This window comes from Leucopleurus acutus, assembly GCF_964270905.1.
Source record: "Leucopleurus acutus genome assembly, chromosome: 5".
Classification (NCBI taxonomy): Eukaryota; Metazoa; Chordata; class Mammalia; order Artiodactyla; family Delphinidae; genus Leucopleurus; species Leucopleurus acutus.
Window position 1 is genome coordinate 125,389,272 of NC_139147.1, and position 20,276 is coordinate 125,409,547.

General features: G+C 35.5%; 1 protein-coding gene across 4 annotated transcripts in view; it reads right to left on the reverse strand.

The window, feature by feature from the left end:
• Positions 1–20,276, reverse strand: part of ARMC8 (armadillo repeat containing 8) — a 103,629-nt gene that overhangs the window by 35,161 nt on the left and 48,192 nt on the right. For 2 of the 4 annotated variants that reach the window (XM_082840479.1, XM_082840477.1), the window contains 5 exons: positions 18,411–18,486; positions 18,224–18,314; positions 16,467–16,527; positions 14,252–14,452; positions 11,141–11,236 (listed from right to left, as the gene is read on the reverse strand). In XM_082840479.1, coding sequence (XP_082696605.1) covers positions 11,141–11,236; positions 14,252–14,452; positions 16,467–16,527; positions 18,224–18,314; positions 18,411–18,486 — 525 coding nt within the window. The remainder of the gene's footprint in view (positions 1–11,140; positions 11,237–14,251; positions 14,453–16,466; positions 16,528–18,223; positions 18,315–18,410; positions 18,487–20,276) is intronic. The other 2 variants (XM_082840478.1, XM_082840480.1) reach the window with 2 other exon arrangements.

Here is a 20,276-nt window from a genome sequence, read left to right on the forward strand (position 1 = left end):
TCGGATGACAGTGCAGTCGACTGGCTTTGGAAATGAGGTAGAGGCTGGGAGGAAGGAGAAGGGTTAAGAGATAACAAAGTAAACACTAGAGTGAGATAAACATGTACAGCCAGCTGATCTGGTAGAGTAGCATTGGTAAGGGACTGGGGAGGGATCTATCCCTAAAAATGGAAAACCAACTTTCCTAGGTTTTAGGATGTGACCATTCTGATTTTGCCACAGAATACTTAAGGATATGCTGCCATGCATATCATGGAAATGCTTGAGTACTTAAAATCTACAGAGGTCTTAGAAATAAACTCATCCACCTTCTTTAGTTGACAATGAAATTTGTCAACTAAATTTGAAATTCAGAAATATTAAGTCACTGGTCCAGGTTCTCTAGGCAAATCTGAGGCAGAGCTGGGGCTCCACCTGGTTTTCTTACTTCCAGTGTGAGGTCCTTTCTACTCACTGCACTTAAGGATAAGATTTTTGCTTAGCCTTAGTAACTAAGTTGAGGCCTGAATTTGAAAATGAGGAAAGAAGAAAACTTAAAAAGTCAGCAGTGCTGTGCGAACTACATATTATATACTGACATCCTAGGCCAAAAAAGATTAGCATATACTATAAAAGGCAAGAGAGGTCATCATTAATAAACTGGACTGACAAGGAAAAAAGAAAAGGTACAACTCACAGGACTTACAAGAGAGAAAAATGACAAATCAACCATTCAGCTTGGGTTGGAGTATAAACGCCAAAGGTCAGAGAGGATGCAAGTCAATGAAGAAAAGTTAAGAAAACACTGTGAAGAAACCACCAGAGTGAGTTCCACTGACTTTTAAATTCAATTCCCTTATAATCTGATCTCCATTCTAAAATCAGGATCTAGCTTCAGCAGATACCACCTAAAGAGAACTAATATCCTACTGTTCTCAGGCCACAAGCCCCATCTGCTCTGGATGAGAACTGCAGGTTTTCCCAACCACAGCCTATCCTATGTCATATCTTTGCCACTGCTCCAATTTAAGATTTCTGACATTTTCCTCTAGTAAATATTTAAAAAATAAAGGGTAGGGCCTCCCTGGTGGTGCAGTGGTTGAGAGTCTGCCTGCCGATGCAGGGGACACGGGTTCGTGCCCCGGTCCAGGAAGATCCCACATGCCGCGGAGCGGCTGGGCCCGTGATCCATGGCCGCTGAGCCTGCGCGTCCGGAGCCTGTGCTCCACAACGGGAGAGGCCACAGCAGTGAGAGGCCCGCGTACCGCAAAAAAAAAAAAGGTAGTTTTTACCAGAGGCTCTTTTTTTTTTTTTTTTCTAAAAGATCACAGCTTCTCTTAGGACAGACTACTGATCAAAACATTGTATTCTGGAGTCTCAGTAAACATTTTACAAAGCATTTCTTCCCTTCTCTCAGTCTTCTATTGCTCTTTACATCCACATTCACACCAGACTTCTCTAACTCCACAATCTTGGGAGACAGGGGGTTGGGAGAAATACTGGGTTGGCCCAAAACTTCGTTTGGGTTTTTCTGTAACATCTTAGCCAGGGAAATTGAAAAACAAAACATCGTAAGAGTTGATCTGCAGGGCCTCCTTTTGGTCCTTTCTCTTGAAGGCACTGAACTAAATTAACACCTAAGCTCTCCTGCAGGTCTAAGCCTGGGAGCAGTTATCACTTCACTTTAGAAGTGGAGGACAAAGAGGAGGGGGTTCTTAGGGTGGCCTGTTTTTAAGCTTCTATATTTCATTCTTGCTTTTAAGCCTCTTTAAGTGGTATTTTGTAAGTTCTACCTCAGGGCCTTTTTACCTTCTTAATAGCTGGGAACCTTCATTTATGTTAAATGCTTAGAAGAAAAACTCAAAGTTCTAAACTTTTCTACACTTTAGGGAAAAGTGAGAGAACTTCTTGGCCCGACCTGTCCTTCTCCTAAAACCAAAAATACAAACACAGTGTGTGAGAAATACTTATAATGTCTAAAAATAAATCAACACTTCCTCTATCAAAAAAATATTTCTCTACACATAAGAGTTCAATTTTTAAAGTTCAACCATTAGCTTTACGGCAGAATAGAACCTAAACAGCTGCTGATTTACACTTTTATTTTAGCACATAAATAAAACCATTATAAGTGACTATTCAAACAACAGAACTAGAAACTTCCCTTCCATCTCTTACTGTTTGCCAGGGATCTGAATGATGCACTGCCCTAAGAACTGTGCAACACAGTGGCCCCGCTCAGCCCCTACTCTACACAAAGCTGTGCACACCACAGCTTTGTGTAAGACCTGTAGTCTTAATTATCCTACAGGTTGGCTGGCTGAATTCTATTGTCCAGACATACACAATTTACTCAATAAATACAAGCATAGTATCTACCAAATACTGCTTCTATGGAGCTTACATTCCAGTTATGAACATTACAGCTTGATAAGAGATAACTACTAAAAGATTTCAAAATGCTGCCTCAAGTTTAAATCTACTCCATAAGGAAGCTGTCTACAAAATAAAATTCTGAAATGACATCATTAACTCTGGATGCTTCCTTTCCAGAACATTAATTTACAGTGTAATCATGTCAAGATAGCGGCCTTAGAAAAACATTTCCAATTATGCAGAAGTAAAACAGATATGGAGATCTTTCATTCCTTAATACCTTGGAAGGAAAAGGTGAGAATGCTTTTAAGTAAACTTCTTTATAGTATATAAATGGACTTCAATTACAGCCTTATTTTAATCATATCTGGGTGGATCGCGGCAAAACCGGCTTTCAATGCAGATGAGACTTTTTACATGCACCCAAGGCCCTGGAATAACTACACAGCAATTTAGCGTCTCATTCCTTAGCTGCTTTAAATTGTAAGCTCCCACAAGTACACACTAGTCTTCTGCTTCATTCCTGGGCACAAAGGAGGAGGTGTATCATAAATGCCAGATGAATAAATGGACATGATTAAAGCATCTCATTATCCACTTTGTACCAAAAACTGTGTGAGAGAAAAGACACATTTTCTGAATCTGATATTTTGCAACCAATTAATACAAACTATTAAGTTTTCTGAATTCATAGCACTACTTCAGACTATCACACATTCTCCAGTGACACTTCTCGCCATTTCATATCATAATTTGGCTCTAGTAATGGCATTTAATTCTACATGAGTAAAGTAATGAAGAGGTTAACAGCATAGGTTTTGGAGTCAGAGAGACTGGGACACGATGCACGGGCTATCACTTATTAGCTGTGTGGTCTTGGTCAAATCACTTGGTTCCTGATCTGCAATAGCTATCTTACAAGGTTGTATAAGGTTTAAGGGAGATAATGTGCTAACGCTGATTATCAGCACAGTGCCCAGCACACAGTAAGTGCTCAATAAATGGTAGTTCTGTTAAATTTCATTTCCCAAACAGATTATCTCTTGATGTAAATACTTAATTACATGCCTTTTACATGCCCCCATACCACCTAACACAAGGCTTTGTATATAGCAAAGGCTGAATGGATATTTGCTTAATAAGGCAACTGGATCTTAATTTTTCTCATTGGCATGGTGAAAAATCTTATTCTGGCAACTCTGCTAATCAATACACAGAATCTAATCTAATACACAGATCAATACACTAATCTAATCTAATACACAGATAATCTTTTGGTTATCCTACCATAACCAAAAGTCATAGTTATTACCCAATTTGTCTGGGTTCTGTCACATGCCAAAATCATTCAAACAAGGGAATCAGCATGTAGGAAAGAATCCAGTGACAGTGTTATACTGTCAACATTTGATAATGCCTCTCTTTCAGGAAGTCAGACAACTGATCTCCGCGCCCCACCCCGATCCTGGGCTTTGGTAGGGTCCCATTTCTTTCTGTAGTTCAGTGCGAAGAGGCAAATGGGAAATGCAGTTTTTCATCAAACTGGTTTATGGTCGTTTCTGTTTAAGCTACGCAGTTTTCGCACAGGGCGGGCAAAGTTTTTCTGCAAAGGGCCAGATGGTAAATATTTTAGTTTAGGCTTTGTGGGCCTTGTGATTGTGCAGCCAACATCTCAACCTGCCACTGTAGTGCAAAACAGACACAGGCAACACATAAACAAATCAACGTGGCTATATTCCAATAAAACTTGATAGACATTTTGTCAATTATATCTCAATAAAGTTGAAAAAAGATAAAGAGAGAAAAACTTTATGGACACAAATTTGAATTTAATTTACTTTTCATATGTCAGGAAATATTCTTCTTCTTTCGGTTTTCTTCCTCCAACCATTTAAAAATGCAAAAACCATTTTTAGCTCACACGCTACAGGATAATTACATAGGTAATAAGTACCCACAGGATATAGTTTGCTGACTCCTGTGCTAGCATTTTAATCACAGGAAAGAGTGTGGCACTGGTTCTGGTTCTTCATCACAAACTCAATCTTCTCAAGGTCTACTACTCCACAAATTTTATCATCCCAAACATTTCATTCATTTCCAGATAGAAAATTCTTGAAAATCCAACTAAGTCACTAATTTTAGTTCTACAGATCTAATATAGACCATATTTTAGCCCATTTCTTGGTTTATAATCACCTGTCTTAGATTGTAAATAACTAATGAAACAATCAATCTGTACTTCCTATTTAAAAAAAAACAAGAAGTATAATTCAATGATTTATGCAACTACAATACCACAAATAACAGTAAAACACTCAATTTTATGTCTCCACTTAATGAAACTCTGAAATATAAGTTCATTACTTGATTTTATAAATACCTCTATTCTGTATATAGCATTATCACTCCCAGGTTTGCTTCTTTCAGTATGCTGAAGGCCAAGGGTCTCAATACTGTGGGCAAGTGGCAAAACCTGGTCCTGTCATGGTGAACTCTTTAAAAATACTTACCATCATGAATCAGTGTTGCAGAGTTCATTTAAAATTCTTTGGTAGATTAGCTTTCAGACGATAACTAACAATTTAACCACAGATTAAGTCAAGGAATTCTGAATTCTGAATGAATTTGTTGTTATTCAGTAGCAGAACCAAGTCCTGAAGGGTGCTACTTCTGTGGTACCGTCGAAAACCTTCAAAATGTTCAAGGCATTTGTTTCAACATGTAGACTAAGGCTCAGAAAGAATTTTTTGCATCTGCCTGATTTCACGGCAGAGACAAATACAGAATTTTGACAGTGTACCTTTGAAATGATCATTTAGAATTACTGAACTTCACAAAATGTTTTAAAATATAAATTCATGGTACAATTATACTGTTACACAGAAGACCAACTAGTAATAAAATCAAGCAATAACAAATGATTAAAATGTTCAAAGTGAAGTGCTTATCAAGTTTAAGAGATAGCAGAAAGATATTAAGAAAAACTGACCTAAATTTACAAATATACTTTAAAATCGTGTAACTTCTAAAACATAGAAGATTTACATTTGTTCAAAATTTGAACACATGTATTTGAGATATGGTTTCATATGAATGATGACCCTTTGGAGAAATGACATCTATGGCAACCACAGACAGTAATAAGTAATACTTAGATAAACAACATTAGACAGAATTTGGCCTCCTTACTTTTCTCAAGACATCAACTACTTATGATACTAACAAATTATTGATTTATATTGTATATTCTATTTAACTCCAAGAAAAGCAGTATTACATTTGGTGCTTCAGAGGGTATGCTATAGCAACAAAGAGTTTTGAAAACAAGTATTTTAAATATATTTAAAAATATAATTATAAGAGTAAGAAGACATCTTGTCATTTTAATAAGAGATAAACTAAAAAAAAGAGCTGATGCTTCTGAAGTATAAATATTCTTTTTACTAGAAGGAATAACTAGTAGTCTTGGAAATTTATAGCATAAAATCACTGTTTTCACTGTAAACCTTCTTTATTTATGCCCCAACACTGTTCAGCTTTTCTCCCAATACTTAAAAATATATATTTATTTTTAATCTTCCAATGAAGTTATTTAAGATAGTCTAATAAATGCTTCAATTTACTGAGCACCTACAGGCACCATGCTAAACATTTTCAATACATTAGAGAGCTCATCCTCACAATGTCCCTGTAGATATAACTTCCTTTGCTAGGAAAAAAAGAGTAGAAAAATTCTCATTCTTCTTTGTTTTCCTTTTATTTTCTTATTTTTTTCTCCCTGTACTTCTCAAAAAAATTGCCCAGGAAAAAAAAAATTGTTCAGTTTAAAAAGAAAAAACCATCTCACGCTTTGCTACCTTCTTCACATACATCATGTACACACCACTGTGACTGTTCCACAGGCACCCCCCTGCCCTCGCCAGGGAGTAAAACCGTACGATTTTATGTTATCAATTCTTGAAGATATAAAAGGCATTTAGAAAATATTAAATTATTAATTTCCAAAGTGATTCAAGGACTGCTCCATTGATATCACCATATCCATTTTAATTGGTTCCAAATAATTCTTTGAGCCCCTAGCAAATTCTTACTGACCATTCCTTACTTTCCTCAGACGTACTGAGGTTTTATTATAAATGCTGAGTAGTAAGGCTTTATTGTCTTTATTCCTCTTTATCTCACCTTTACTGTTTTCCCCCTCCCTCCACCCATCTGACATTGTTTATACAATGTAGGCAGTTCAATCAATCTATGTAAAATTGAATTAAATTACTGACCTTCACTAATTATGATTTTCATAAAAATCTGACATTCATTGAGAATATTTTATACAGGTGTATATCACTTTATAGGATAGGCTGATTCCTGACAGTCGGTCTAATTTCTATAAACCAAATCGTACTTTTATCCCTAGGGGAAAAAAACTGGTCCAGATTCACACTTGTGAATGTTATAAATTTTTAAATATCATACATTTAAAAAGGAAAACAACTAAGAAATAATGGTAAAAATTATTTCAAAATTGAACAAGTACCATACCATAAAACATGTTCTCTTTGACCTACATCAAAGAAGTAGAAGACACGCCCTTGGTATTGTCTGCCTCTTGAAAATGGGAATTTCCTACATTTTCTCTATGCTAGTATAGTGAAACCCCTTGCCTATGTGATCAGATGTAGGTTTCCTCTATTTTAAATCTCCTCTCTTCACATACCCGTAAAATTGCTAGCAAAGTTATGGAAGTTCTTAACGCAGAGGCCCATATATAACACAATTAATGGTGCTTAACAATGCAATTTTGCAATAGAGTTCAAATATTCATTTGTCCATTCATTTTTTCCATTCACCCATTTATTCTTCAAATATTGGTAAGTGCCAACTACGCACCCCATAGTATTGTAGATGCTGGGAATACAGTGAGGAACAAAATATAAAAAATCCCTGCCCTCATGGAGCTTACATTCTAGTTCCTCAAAAGGGATCTCCAGCTAAAATGTAAGTACTCAAAATCCAAGAGGAAAGCTTTCTGAAAAGCTCCATTAGTCAGATATCTCAAAGGAGCAAAGGCTACAATAAGTACTACATTTGTAACATGTTTTATTTTTATCAAAAATAAAAATAACGTCCTGTTAAGTTTATTAATTTCCTTGAATTTTAATTTATATTTTAAATTTCTAATTTTCCTCAATTTACACTTCCTAGCTATTTCTGATAAATTCTACAAGCTCCTTGAAGAAAGTAGAAGAGAGACCATCCTTTTAAATTTCCAACCTAATTGACGATCAACAGGTACCAATCAAGTGATGGTCTTCAAAAAAGCAATTCTTTGTTATAAAACAATGGGCCTCACAATTATAGGACTGCTGTAATTTGCCACTGCTGCCTCTGCATGACTTAGCCAACTGACTGGGGTTTTGATTGAGATGCCAGTACTTAAAATAATTTGTTAGTTGTCTTAACTTCTTTGTTACTGCCCCATTAACTGAACTTATGCTTCTTAGTCAGCATTACTAGGTGGTAAAGACTACTGTTAGAAACTGCAGACTTTCCCCATGGCAGAGATTACAGCTAATTTTTACCTGGCATTGCTGTCAGTGCAGTTACTGCTAATGTGCTCTGGACCCTTCTTTCACCAAGCTCTTAACTCCTGCTCTGCCCTTGCTTTCCCTAACCAAAATCCTTGAATTATTCTAAGTTTAATATGGCCAGGCCACATCTGTTGCCAAGGTGAGTGGTCCTTCATCTTTTCTTGGGCTTCTTCTCCCTTTTCATGTCACAGCCAATGGTAATGTTTTCCACTTTCACCGCAGGACTCTTTCCACCCTTTCACTGACAGGACACCACAGGAAATCAGGAAATTTGTAGATATGCCACAGAGTGATAAAGGATGCCAAGCTAGGAATTAGGATACCAACTTTGCTCTGCACAGAAGGATACAGAAAGATCTAGGTGTATTAAGGGAAATATCACTCTGTGTATGATTTCTGCATTTTCATTTCTATATTCATCTCTCTGTATCCACTCCACAATATTTATTGACTGCTTATTAGGTTCCAGGGACTGTTTGTTATACAGTTGGTTTCTTTTAATGAGAACACACTAACACTGCTTCAAAGCAGGAGTGGTAAATCTCTGACCTACAGGTCATATTCAGTCTTCAGCTTAATTTTGTGTGGCCCAGAGAGAAGCTATTAAGAAATGAAATCACAGCAGGCCTTTTGCAGTCTTTACAAGCAATAAGATAGAGCCATAATTCCATGAAGAGAGGAGGCTTGTATCTTTCTCCTTTACTGCTGTGTATACCTCTCACTGTCTCTATCTCTTTGCTTTAGTTTTCTATTCATTCTGCCTCATTCCCTTAACTGGTCATAATAGGGCAATGGGATATATGTTACTTCCTATATTTACTGAATTACATTACCATCTTCAATTTAAAGGGCAGACCAATTGAACATTTCATACTTTTATCCTGGAATAAATAAGCCTTTTTGTTTGGCTGGGGGGTGGGGTGAGGGATGGGGTGGAAATAGGTCTATAGTTTTTGAAATTTCTTTCAGAGATTGTCCACTCATCAACTCAGTAAACTGAAATTCCATCTTGGCAAGTATAAAAATTGCATTAAAAAATAAAACAATAATAAACATTGTACTTTAAAAATCTACACCAAAAAAAGAAATACAATCAACGTTAAGGCAGAAGTGTAAAAGGTAAATAAATATTTCATGGAGAAAGTAAATAAAAATCTATCCAAATAATTATTTCAACAAAAATAGAATAGAAATAAACGCATTCAAAGGAAGAGTTAACATTTATCATTTTTATACACTGAAAATAAAAATTCTCCACTCCTAAGAACCGTTTTCACGCAGATTTTATCACAAAATTACTTTATATTTTCCAATTTACAATTTCTCTCTTCAGTAGTTGCTATGAACTATTCACTTGATTTCCCAGAAATTAAATATGTTCCTAAAAACTCTATATAATCCCCATTACATAGGCATACTATAGTATCTTTTCTTCAGCACACACAAAAAACTATAATAATTATAACTTATTCTTTATTTGTTATCTTTCTACAGAAATTATCAGGATTAGCCTTACCAGGAAATTATACACATTATAAATACAAGTTTTAATAGACTACTGATCATCAGACTGTTACGTTATATTTCTAGAACATGATATCACAAGTTAAAGTCATTAATTCCAAAACAATAGTTTATTAACAAAAAAGTACAAAGAAGTACAAATGGACATCCTATTTTCCCCCATTCTGGTCCATCTATCTATCTCCCTTTCAGTCCATGGCATGGCCTTCTTCAACTAAAAGACTGGGTAAAATACCTCTCCTCTTTCCATTGGGCCCTAATAAATACATAATGATTTGTTTGGGGATGGTTTAAGTTATACAGTCCATGTCAATTTTTAAAAAATGTTTTATCTATATGAATTGCCATAAAAGCCTCTTCCCTTGCAATACACCATGTACCTAAACTGAATGAAACATATGAACAACAACATTCATAAATCATGATTAGACATAGGGAAAATCATATCACTAGTATGTTTGCCTTCAAGTAACATTTTACAAATGAAAGCTTAGAGGTGTCAAAAAGGATTTTCATAGATATTTACTAGAACACTTCAAGTCAAAAACATCTTGTTAACTGAACTAAATTGAGGTACATGGAAAACATTCAGCTTAGTTGTGTTTTCTGCACTGATTTTAAAGCAAAGCTACTTACATATCTAATCTTACTGATCTTACTGCTATTAATTTCAATTTTCTCCAAGAATGGTACAATTTATTTCAATAAACCTACAGTTAATTCCATACTTCTCTTTCTACAAGCCCAAAGTACTTCTCTAAATCATGTTAAAGTCCCAATACTTCGTGATTTCTCTCACAGGGCTCCTTAAAATACCAATGCAAGATGGGGAGATTTAGTAAACTGCCACATTCAGTAAATAATACACAATTTGCTCTCTCTGCTATGGCTCATCAAGACAGAACATATGAATTAATTTACTGATGTTCCTAAAAGCCTTGTTTATAATTTATTAGATTATACGGGGTTTTTTTTGAGTAGTAAGTGCCAGGCTTTTGGTTTGTGGAGGGAGCCAGATCAGAGCTTACCACAATACTTTACTCCCTGCTTAGAACTATTCTCATAAAGAACATGAGCTCAGTGTTGGACTAGGCTGTAATAACATAAGGTGCTATAGCAGTGACACATTTTTTGGGAGCTGGAAAATTCAGATGACCACTCACTAAACATAAAATCATTATTCCACAAAGATTTTATTCACATCGAACTTGCACAGTAGCAAAAAAAAATCAAAACATAACTAAGCCACATATCAAAGAACAATATACAATAGAGATTTGAACTTCTCAATGGCATTGGAAAGTATTTCCATAAATAACATTTACAATTCTAGTGTTAGGTCTTTCAAGGTGTCTGAAGCTTCACAGTGCTAGAATTGATTTTTATCAGAACACATGCAAAAATGTGCAACACAATAATCCATATTAATGACACAACAAAGCACGCCAGTTATTTGTCATTCCAGCACGGCCATGCCACTCTATGTTCTAAAAACAAACAAACAACCCCCCAAATCCGGGTCCCATTCATTCTTCAATTATGCCTTTAGTCACTCTGTTTTATTATATTCAAACAGTCACTGTTAGTGCTCTTCACCACGACTTTCAGGTTGACGTCACTCCCTGCCTGCTGGCTGTCAGGACTGGGGGACGCCCCTCTCCCAGACTCACCTTCTTCCGGATGTCTTCATCGTTTGCTCCGAGAGAGGCATAGAGCTTGAATGCAGCCTGGCGAAGTTCGTGAGCATGCTTTAAGTCATGATCAAGCTATGGGAGGGAAAAAACGATACGTTCCAACCCAGTCCACAAATTAAATTTTCAATAAAACTAATAAACTAGAGTTGAAGAAAAAATATGGTTTAACAACTATTAACGTATCAGTGCTGGTTATTTTGGGTTTCTGCTCACATATGACTGAGACCTTGCTGTGTCTGTGTCAACATGACCTGGAATTCTTGCAGTCTGCTTCTGTCTAAAACGTGACACTGGTATATGAAAAATCTTTGTGAACCTTTGAGCCTTAAAAATTCAGTGTTTCTAGATGGTAGCTTTAGTGGCACTGGTGCTTGCTAGCACCAGCTCTTTTTTTTTTTTGGCTGTGCCACGTGGCACACGAGATCTTAGCTTCCCAACCAGGGATCGAACCCGTGTCCCCTGCAGTGGAAGCACAGAGTCCCTGGACCACCAGGGAATTTCCCACCAACTCTTTGAAATGCTCTCAAAAAACACGGCACAAGAACTTCCCTGGTGGTCCAGTGGCTAAGATTCCACACTCCCAATGCAGGGGCCCTGGGTTCGATCCCTGGTCAGGGCACATGCTGCAACTAATTAATTAATTAAATTAAAACAAAACAAAACAAAAAAAATGGCACACTCAGGCCTTTCTAACCCCGGAATACAGCTGATAACTTGAGTGCTGCTGCAACAGTATCTTTAGAAGGTTTTCCTAAACTTTAATAGTGCTAACCAAATTTCAGTATTTAAAAAGCTTTTAGAAGCAGGAAAACCTTTGTAAAAATGCTTAATAAACAACAGACCGTGGTAACCATTACTACCTATTACAGCTATCTGAGAATTATGTTCAGGGGGCTTTTTGGGGATAAATTTATTAAAATTACTTACTGGTATGAAACAATTAATGCTATCTTTTCATATGCATAACTGGCTTTCTCAGTTATCAATTCTTCCATATACCTGATTTATCACCAAACTACCATAAAAATAAAAGAGAACCATGTTCTCAGGACACTTTCAGTGACTAAATATGAACCAGTAAATATATAAGGCATATCAGTAAATAATTTTATAACTAAGAGATATAACTTATCCAAATGATTACAACTTTTTCCAAATGAGTTGCCTTGGAAAGGTTCACCCTTATGCAAAGATATAGGTGTTGTTCATAATATTCTGAGACCCTCTTTTGAACATTCCTAAAGAACTGAATGGCACACTAGCAAGAAAACCCTGACAATAATAACATATTTTCATCGACTAAGAGAGTTTTAAGTTAACTGTCACTGGTGTGTGAAGTGGGGGAAATCCAACTGGGTAACATCATTTAGAGTAACAACAACAACAAAAACTCCACAGTAAAAAACTAAAACTCAGTTGGGTTCTGAAGGCAATTATTAAGAGTAGCTCCCCAAATATTTTGATCAAAGCAGGTACTGATGGTTTATGGGAGGAACCTCCCAATATATGACACTCATTTTGATGTGTAAGTTCTAAAATATCTATTCTTATGTCTTAACTACTTTCCAGTCATAACATTTATTAGAATATTGACTTGGACTAAAATACAATGAAAATCAGACATTTATTAACATGTAAAAAAGTCTCTCTTATGGGTCTAGTACCTATACTTGTATGTCAGAAACCACTGGATAATCCATCATCAAAAATAAAGATGACAAAACAAACTAATATTCAAGTTTAGGAGATTTTTAAAAAAGTTATTATTATTCCAGTTTTACTGTGATGGAAATAAAATGGAAAAACCCTAAGAAAAGGGATAATCTTCTATATACTAGTTAAATGTTTTGCACATGTGTAAGCTAGACGTTCTTGTAACTATGTTTCCTCACTCTCATGTCCATCAAAGTGTTCTACTTGCCTTGCTGCCATGGTCAGCTAAGGGTGTTCAGGAGGCTATAGTTAGGACTTGCTCATATGTCTTTGTACTTTGAGTTACTGTGTCAGTGAGCAAGTAGCCAGAGGGAAAACAGACAAGGCAGCTGCTTCAATATAACCTATCACTTCTACTAGAAAAACAATACTGCTGAAGGAAGAGCAGGCACATAACTTTAATACATAAAGGGCAGTGTACATTAATACAAATATCAATGGAAGTTATTTTAGGCCCTTTCTGAGGCAGAGAAAAGTTATACCCTTAATAGTTTGTTTTATTTTCAGTGTTAAATGCCAAATGAACAGTTGCCTACTGGATGAAGTTTTTTGGAACTCAGGGGCATGGGAGAGGTCAAGAGAATAGTTTAAAAAAAATTTACCATTGGGACCAGTGGCATCAAAAATACAGTCACATTTGTGAAACAGTACTGGTTACTATTTAGGAGGCAATGCTCTCTATACCATGACCTCCTTAAATAAACTTTCTCTAACAGAATATTTATCTCTCATGCTTAGAGAAGTGGATATGACAAACATGTTGAGAAAAACAAAGCCAAAAAGAATATCTACCTATTCTGAGGAACTTATAGTTTGAGAAAAAGTTAGCACAATTTGGTCCTTGATGGTCTCAAACTAGAGGTTAGATGGTGCTTTAGCTGTCACTAGCAGGCCCAAAGCACAGTTTGAAACTGCAGAAAAGAAAGAAGAGATGGCAAAAATTAGAAGAAAAGGTAGCAAAAGAAAAAGACAGTGGCGGAGAGTAAAATAAAGCCACTCAGTCGCCTGGAACAAAAGATTACCCTTGTCCTAAAGAATGAGAATATAGTGACAAAGCTGATTCTGGGACTTTCAATAGCATTAGATGATGTTGATATAATGTCAATAACCAGCTTAGAGACCCCACTATTTTGGGGTTAGCTGGGAATTTGGGATGCAATTTTCTGATTATCTCCTTACTAAAAAAACTTCTGACAATAAACATGAAACAAACTGGATTCAAAACTCATAAAGTGACATCATCTACGTTACTAAAAGATTTCTTTATTTAAAAGGGCTCTGAACTATTATCAATTGGTTCAAAAGTAGTGAACAGTAAGAAAATCTTTTTAAAAATCCCTCTCTTGAGCTGCTGAAAAGGAAAAGAGAACATACCCTTTTAATATCAGTGATGGCACTCACAGAGCTGGGATACTTGAAATAATCAGCAAGCATGGCAATGAGGTGATCAGTAATGCTAGCAATTCTCTGTAGCTCAACATCTGGTTCAATCAGATAGGCGAGTGTTTCAGCTCCTTCAACTCTCTCCTCTAGTAACCTCTCCTTACTGCACATTCGAACCAAACAAGGCAATGTCTGGAAGGTAGTGATATTAATTATTTGCTTTTTGGTAAACGCAAAAGCATGATGGAGATCATATAGTAACTATATCAACCCCACAGTTTTTACTGGGAGTCATGTTTGTGATCAAATGTTTCAATAAAGACTTTCAGAAAATAAAAGGTTTTTTTGGAATGTAAAAACACACAAAATTCAGTGCATATTAATCATTTACACTGGCACACTAAACTAAACATATATTCAAAGCACATTAATATAAAGTCTAATTAGGCTCTTGTGATCGATAAGACTGAAGCTTTATTGTACAACCTTACAAAAGACATTTAAGAATCCCTAATAAATCATTTCTGATGCTCCTGCCCTGTCTACGTATTTATTTACCTAAAATACATCCAGCAGTTTAATTAGGAACGATTTTGCCTTAGAAAAAGTATGCTATCTTTTCCTTAATGTGTGTGATATAGCTGGGATGACTTTCAATTTTTGTTTAGAGTTTAATACTTACAGTTGCAAAAACAAAATACAGCTTTAAAAACTCAGTGATCTTCCCATTAGTCAGATTCTACCAGTTCTCCTGTAATCCAAGTGGAATGCATCAATCACAGTTCCTGAGTTCTCCAGAGAACTCCCTGGAATGACTGTGATATCTACTAGTCCAATTTTACTTCTGAGGTCCTTCAAAAACCTTGGCACTGGTCTTGGTAATTTCTCTACATTAGGTTCTCAATAAAAATATCCCATGTTTATATTTCTAAGGCTGATGAATCAACTTTAAAGGATAATGTGGAAATAGAAACTGAAACATCAGAATTATAGGAAGACTTCCTCTACAACCGCAGGCAACTATGCTTTGTTCTTTTCTAAGTTCCTATTATAGCTTGACCACAGAGTTCAGCACCTTATTGTTCACTGCTGATTTCTTATCAGGCTGGTTCCATCTTTTAAATATGACCCTAGGCTTCCAAGAAGAAAGCCTATTCTTATTTTCCTTGGAACAGTTACCAACATTTATCAATACCATAAACTCATGGATTATTGAATTTAATGCTCACAACTACTACACAAAGAAGATACTTATTAACCTAGTTTACCAATGAGAAAGAAAAGGAGGGGGAGAGCAGTTAAGTAAGGGTATGGAAGCCCTCTATGCAGTGCTATTTACTTAGGGGGTCCTCAGATCTCATCAAACTATCTTGCTTCACCAAAGACTAAAGGAAACATTAATCTTCTTAATGTTCTTTTAACCTTGGGTTCATTTTGTACACTGATAATGAGATCTCACATTCATAAAGTGACACACTATCAATTTACTTACAGTTGTTCTGTTCTTTATAACTAAAAGCTGTTTAATGTATTTAATACATTGTTATTCTCAATATCCCTTTGGGATAGATGAACAGGAATTATTGCTTCCATTTTCATAATTAGGGGTCTGAGGCACCACAAGAATAAGGGATGTGCCCAAGGCTACCGACCCAGTCAGTGGTGGAAGTGCTAAAACCAGAATCCAGGTCTTAGGACTTTTAAGGGCTAGTCTTTTATCTGGGCTTTTCTGAGTTCTAGTTGCATCTGACACACCACAATAATGATGATTGCTTTCATGTGTTATTTACTTATTCTTTCTCATTATGCCTTTTGATTATCTGCCATGTGGGTGAAATAAAGTCTTTATCTATAGAGTTAGTGAACTGCTTGCCTACAAAACTGTGTTGCAAACTTAATGAAAATCAAGGACTAAAATATATTTTCTATTTAACCTGAATTTTATACATTTTTATAATTTTTACATCCTTCTAATTGCCATAAAAGTGAAAAAGGTTTGACAAGGAAAGATTTACTTTGACTTTCAAAACATATCTAAAACTACATGTCATCCCACTGAAAAGCATGGTGTTTTAATATTATTTCATGCTGTGCACGCATACCATAGTGATAAATGTGTAAAAATAAATAGGAATACAAATATTTATATTCAACACTTATATGCCTGGATAATTTTCACGTTTTTAGAAAGAATTAATTCACTCACCTTTAATACAATACAGTTGTCATCTGTCCGAATTGCTCCAGCTCTACACATGTAAGTTAAACTGGAATAAGATGGCAGAAAGTAAGTTTTTGCTTGTGTTTTAAAGCTTTAAAAACAACCACCACCACCTACTTGCCTTTAAGATATTATGGGGAAAAAAAAAGACAACTACTCTTACTTATCTTGAGGGAGAAGGTTTTGACACTCCCTTATCTGAGATTCTGTTAATTAAATAGTCAAAGAAAACTATGTGATATAGGCAGACAGTAAGCCAGAAGTTTTTAAAAATACCTACAAAATTGTTTTAAAAATAAATGGCCGAATGAATGGGTAAACGATAAAGCAAGGTGCTGGGCACACTGGAATTCTCTATACTTTTCTCTATACTTTTTGTTTGAAATTTTCCATAATAAAAAGGAAAAAATTTTAAAATAAAATATAAAGTTAACAAAGTATCTAAATTTAAATGAAGTTAAGTTGGGATACTTCAACTCCAAGAGCAGTGGTAGAAGTACCACAGAAGCAGCATTTAACTTGTAACACTTATAGCTATCCCTATTAGCTAAGATAGTTAAGATATTAACTAGTTAACATGTTAATTAGTTAAGATATTAACTAACTAGTCAGAGGTTACCAGAAGTGGCTTTGAGAATTAATTAGTGATTTGGCTCTACTGAAAAACAATTTACCTTCACAATTATATCTGGCTGTGAATAAGAATACAATTACTTTCTACTCTCTAAGCAAATACTGAACATTAAGCAATTAAGAAACTTAAATTAATGGATTTCCTTTTTGAATTAGATTCCTTTGGTAAGCTGGAGGGAAAAAAGCCTAAAATACCCCATGTTCTGGCTTCTAGGGAAAGTTATAAACAAGTCAGTAAAACTCCTTACTTACACTGCAGGAGATGAATTCTTTATAGCTGTTATCATTATCTTAAGATTTGTTACTACATTGTTTTTTGAAACCAGTTCCATGAGAGTATTACCTTACTAACAAAAAGGCAAATGCTCAGTTTTGAAGACAAAAAAGCAGACAAACAAAAAATACAAATCATATAAACAAACAGAAAACAATTCATGATGCAGGAGTGATTCACTGAAAACTCATTCTGGCCAAAATATTAGAGAGCCACAGCTTCTTAAATACTGAAACTAAACCATTCACTTAGCACAGAACCCTACATAACAGGTGTTAAACCTATCTGGTAATGTATTGATAATTACAGAATTAACATGTACTGAATGCTTACATGAGCCAGGAACTGTGCTAATAAGAACTTTACATAACTATCTTATAAATGGTCACATCTCTATGAGGAATCTTTGTTTTGTTTTTCCAAAATTGAGAAGTCACATTCTCTGAAATCATGCCTTGGTTATCAACTTCAACTAATTCTCACTATTTCTATATCTTTATGTTTTCCTGCCATAATACTTAGCATAATATGTGTTGGTTAAATCTGATCTAATTCTGTGTCATTTCAACTGAAATACAAGGAGAAGGGAATGTAATGAAGTAATTTTCTGTAGGTAGTCTTAGATGTTATAAGAGAGTTCTTGTTGTGCATGCTACTAGTAGTAAACTGAGTATAAAACTCACATCCATTTAAGAAGGTATGAGATAATCCCATGACTTTCAAATTTCAAAATCCCAAAACAAGATGGGGATTGAAAGTGAGCTCATTAGGCTGTCCAAAAATACTCTAAATTGATAAAGCACTGTCTTTCTTCCCACATTGTCTTGACCTTTACCATTTTGCTGATGTGAGCTGCATTTCAATGGGCTTATCCCTCTGTAACATCTTCACAAAAATTTGTGGTAACAATTCTCCATCAACCAAAACTAGAAATAAAACAAACAACAAAGATTAAGGAATTCTTTAAATCTACAAAGTTCATAAATTAAATTGTGTAGGTGCCACTGAAAGTTCCAGCCTACCATTTACCAGGGTCATCGATACCTGGGGGTTTTCAAAAGCTAAAACTGAGAAGCATTTCAGTGCCTGCATTCGAACCTGTAAAAATAAATGAACAAAGCATTTATTTTAATTTTGCAAATATGAATTTTAATGTCTCAGAATCTAAACTCTTCTGAAGAAATAACTATTTAAATCTGCCTAAAGTACTAAAGGAAGGACTCAAGGGAATAAAAATAAGACCTGTATATCTGAAGAGTACAGTAAGTTAAAATTATAAAAAGTTAAAATTAATTTTGAAATAATAGAAAAGAAAAAACAGGGAGGAAGTAGCAACTAAAATGGAACTAGATAAATCCCTATTCAAATTTAAAAGAACGCTGTAAAAAATACAATGCTGGTAAGGCAAAGGGAACTTAATAACAATTACTAATTGCCTTTCAAGTGGGACATTTCTTCTTCCCAAATTACAAACCAGAGAACTGAAGAGAAGACCAAAAAAAAAGAGTACTCTTGTAGTTGTGTATGGGATGGGGAGTGGGGGAAGAGAACAGGAGAGGAAAGAAAGTTATGAAAAAAGTTTGAAAAGGACTAAACTAATTTAACTTTAGAAATACTTATGAATTATGTTACTATACCTCAAAACTAGGTAACTGGTCTGGGATGATACCGAGGGCTCAAACTCTTGACCACATACAACATATTTTATAATTTGCAGGAGCTCCTATGAGAGCTGTTATTTTTCATTCTTTTTGTTCAGCTTTCACCAGATGACCTCATCCTCACTTCCAAGCCTGAGTCTATATATGATGTTCTCCTGTGGAGCCTGAGATTGGCAGGATAGGTAGCTGAGGTGTGAAGAAGCTCTGTCCCTCACTTGGGCAATGCTCTGCAGCACAAGCACGTGCCTACAGATGGAACCTAGAATATGTTCATGACACTCTGACAGTGGAGCAAACCTTGGCAAGAGTAATGTTACCAAAACCTTTTTCCTTCTACAACCTGTAACTTGCCATAGTAGATAAGGAAGTCTAGTGTGGAAAAGAAAAGAAAGAAATGAAGAACTTAATGAAGCCAGAGGATGGAAAAGAACAAGAACAGTAAATCGCCACCCCAGCAACTGTTTCTTGACATACAAGTGCTGACTGGTCTCAGCCTACACACAGTACAGAGCAGAGGAAGCAGCTCTCAGCATATATGTCCTTCCCTTGCCTCTGGCTATTCAAGCTGGTTCCATTCCCCACTCCTATTCTTGTGAGATCTTCACCAAGATCTAACTTTGGATGTCTGAAGTAGGGAAAATGTACATATTAGCAGGGCAGACCTGCAATAAAGCTAAGGACAAAAAGAGCAGACTAGGATCAGTGCAAATGGACAGAAGACAAAAATGACAGCTTCTCTGCTTTACAGGAAATTCCTAGCATATTTAGTTCTAATGTGACACAATAAAGACAGTGTCCCAATATTTGCTACAACTTACCAGTTGGACAATAATGAAATGACCAAAGTTTTAACTAAATGCCTGATAGTATATCATGACACTGCTTACCTATATATAAGAGATAGTAAAGAAATTTAATTAACACAACTGAAAACCCTTGACTTTCTAAGTCAAAATACAAAACAGAACACATTTTAAATGTTGATGTATATGTGAGTATATGCTGTAAGTTTCAGTCAGTGTGGCTAAATAAAGGTTTCAAATAGGAAATCCAAGGTCTTTCCTGTTATAGCAAGCCATTGCTCCTACATACTTCAAGGCATAACCTCACTTGCAACTTTGGCACTGACACCATACCAGAAGAGACTACTAATGATCACAGGTAAAAATCAATAGGAACTTATACCACAATCATATCCTGAAGGAAAAAAAAAAAAAGGAAAGGCAA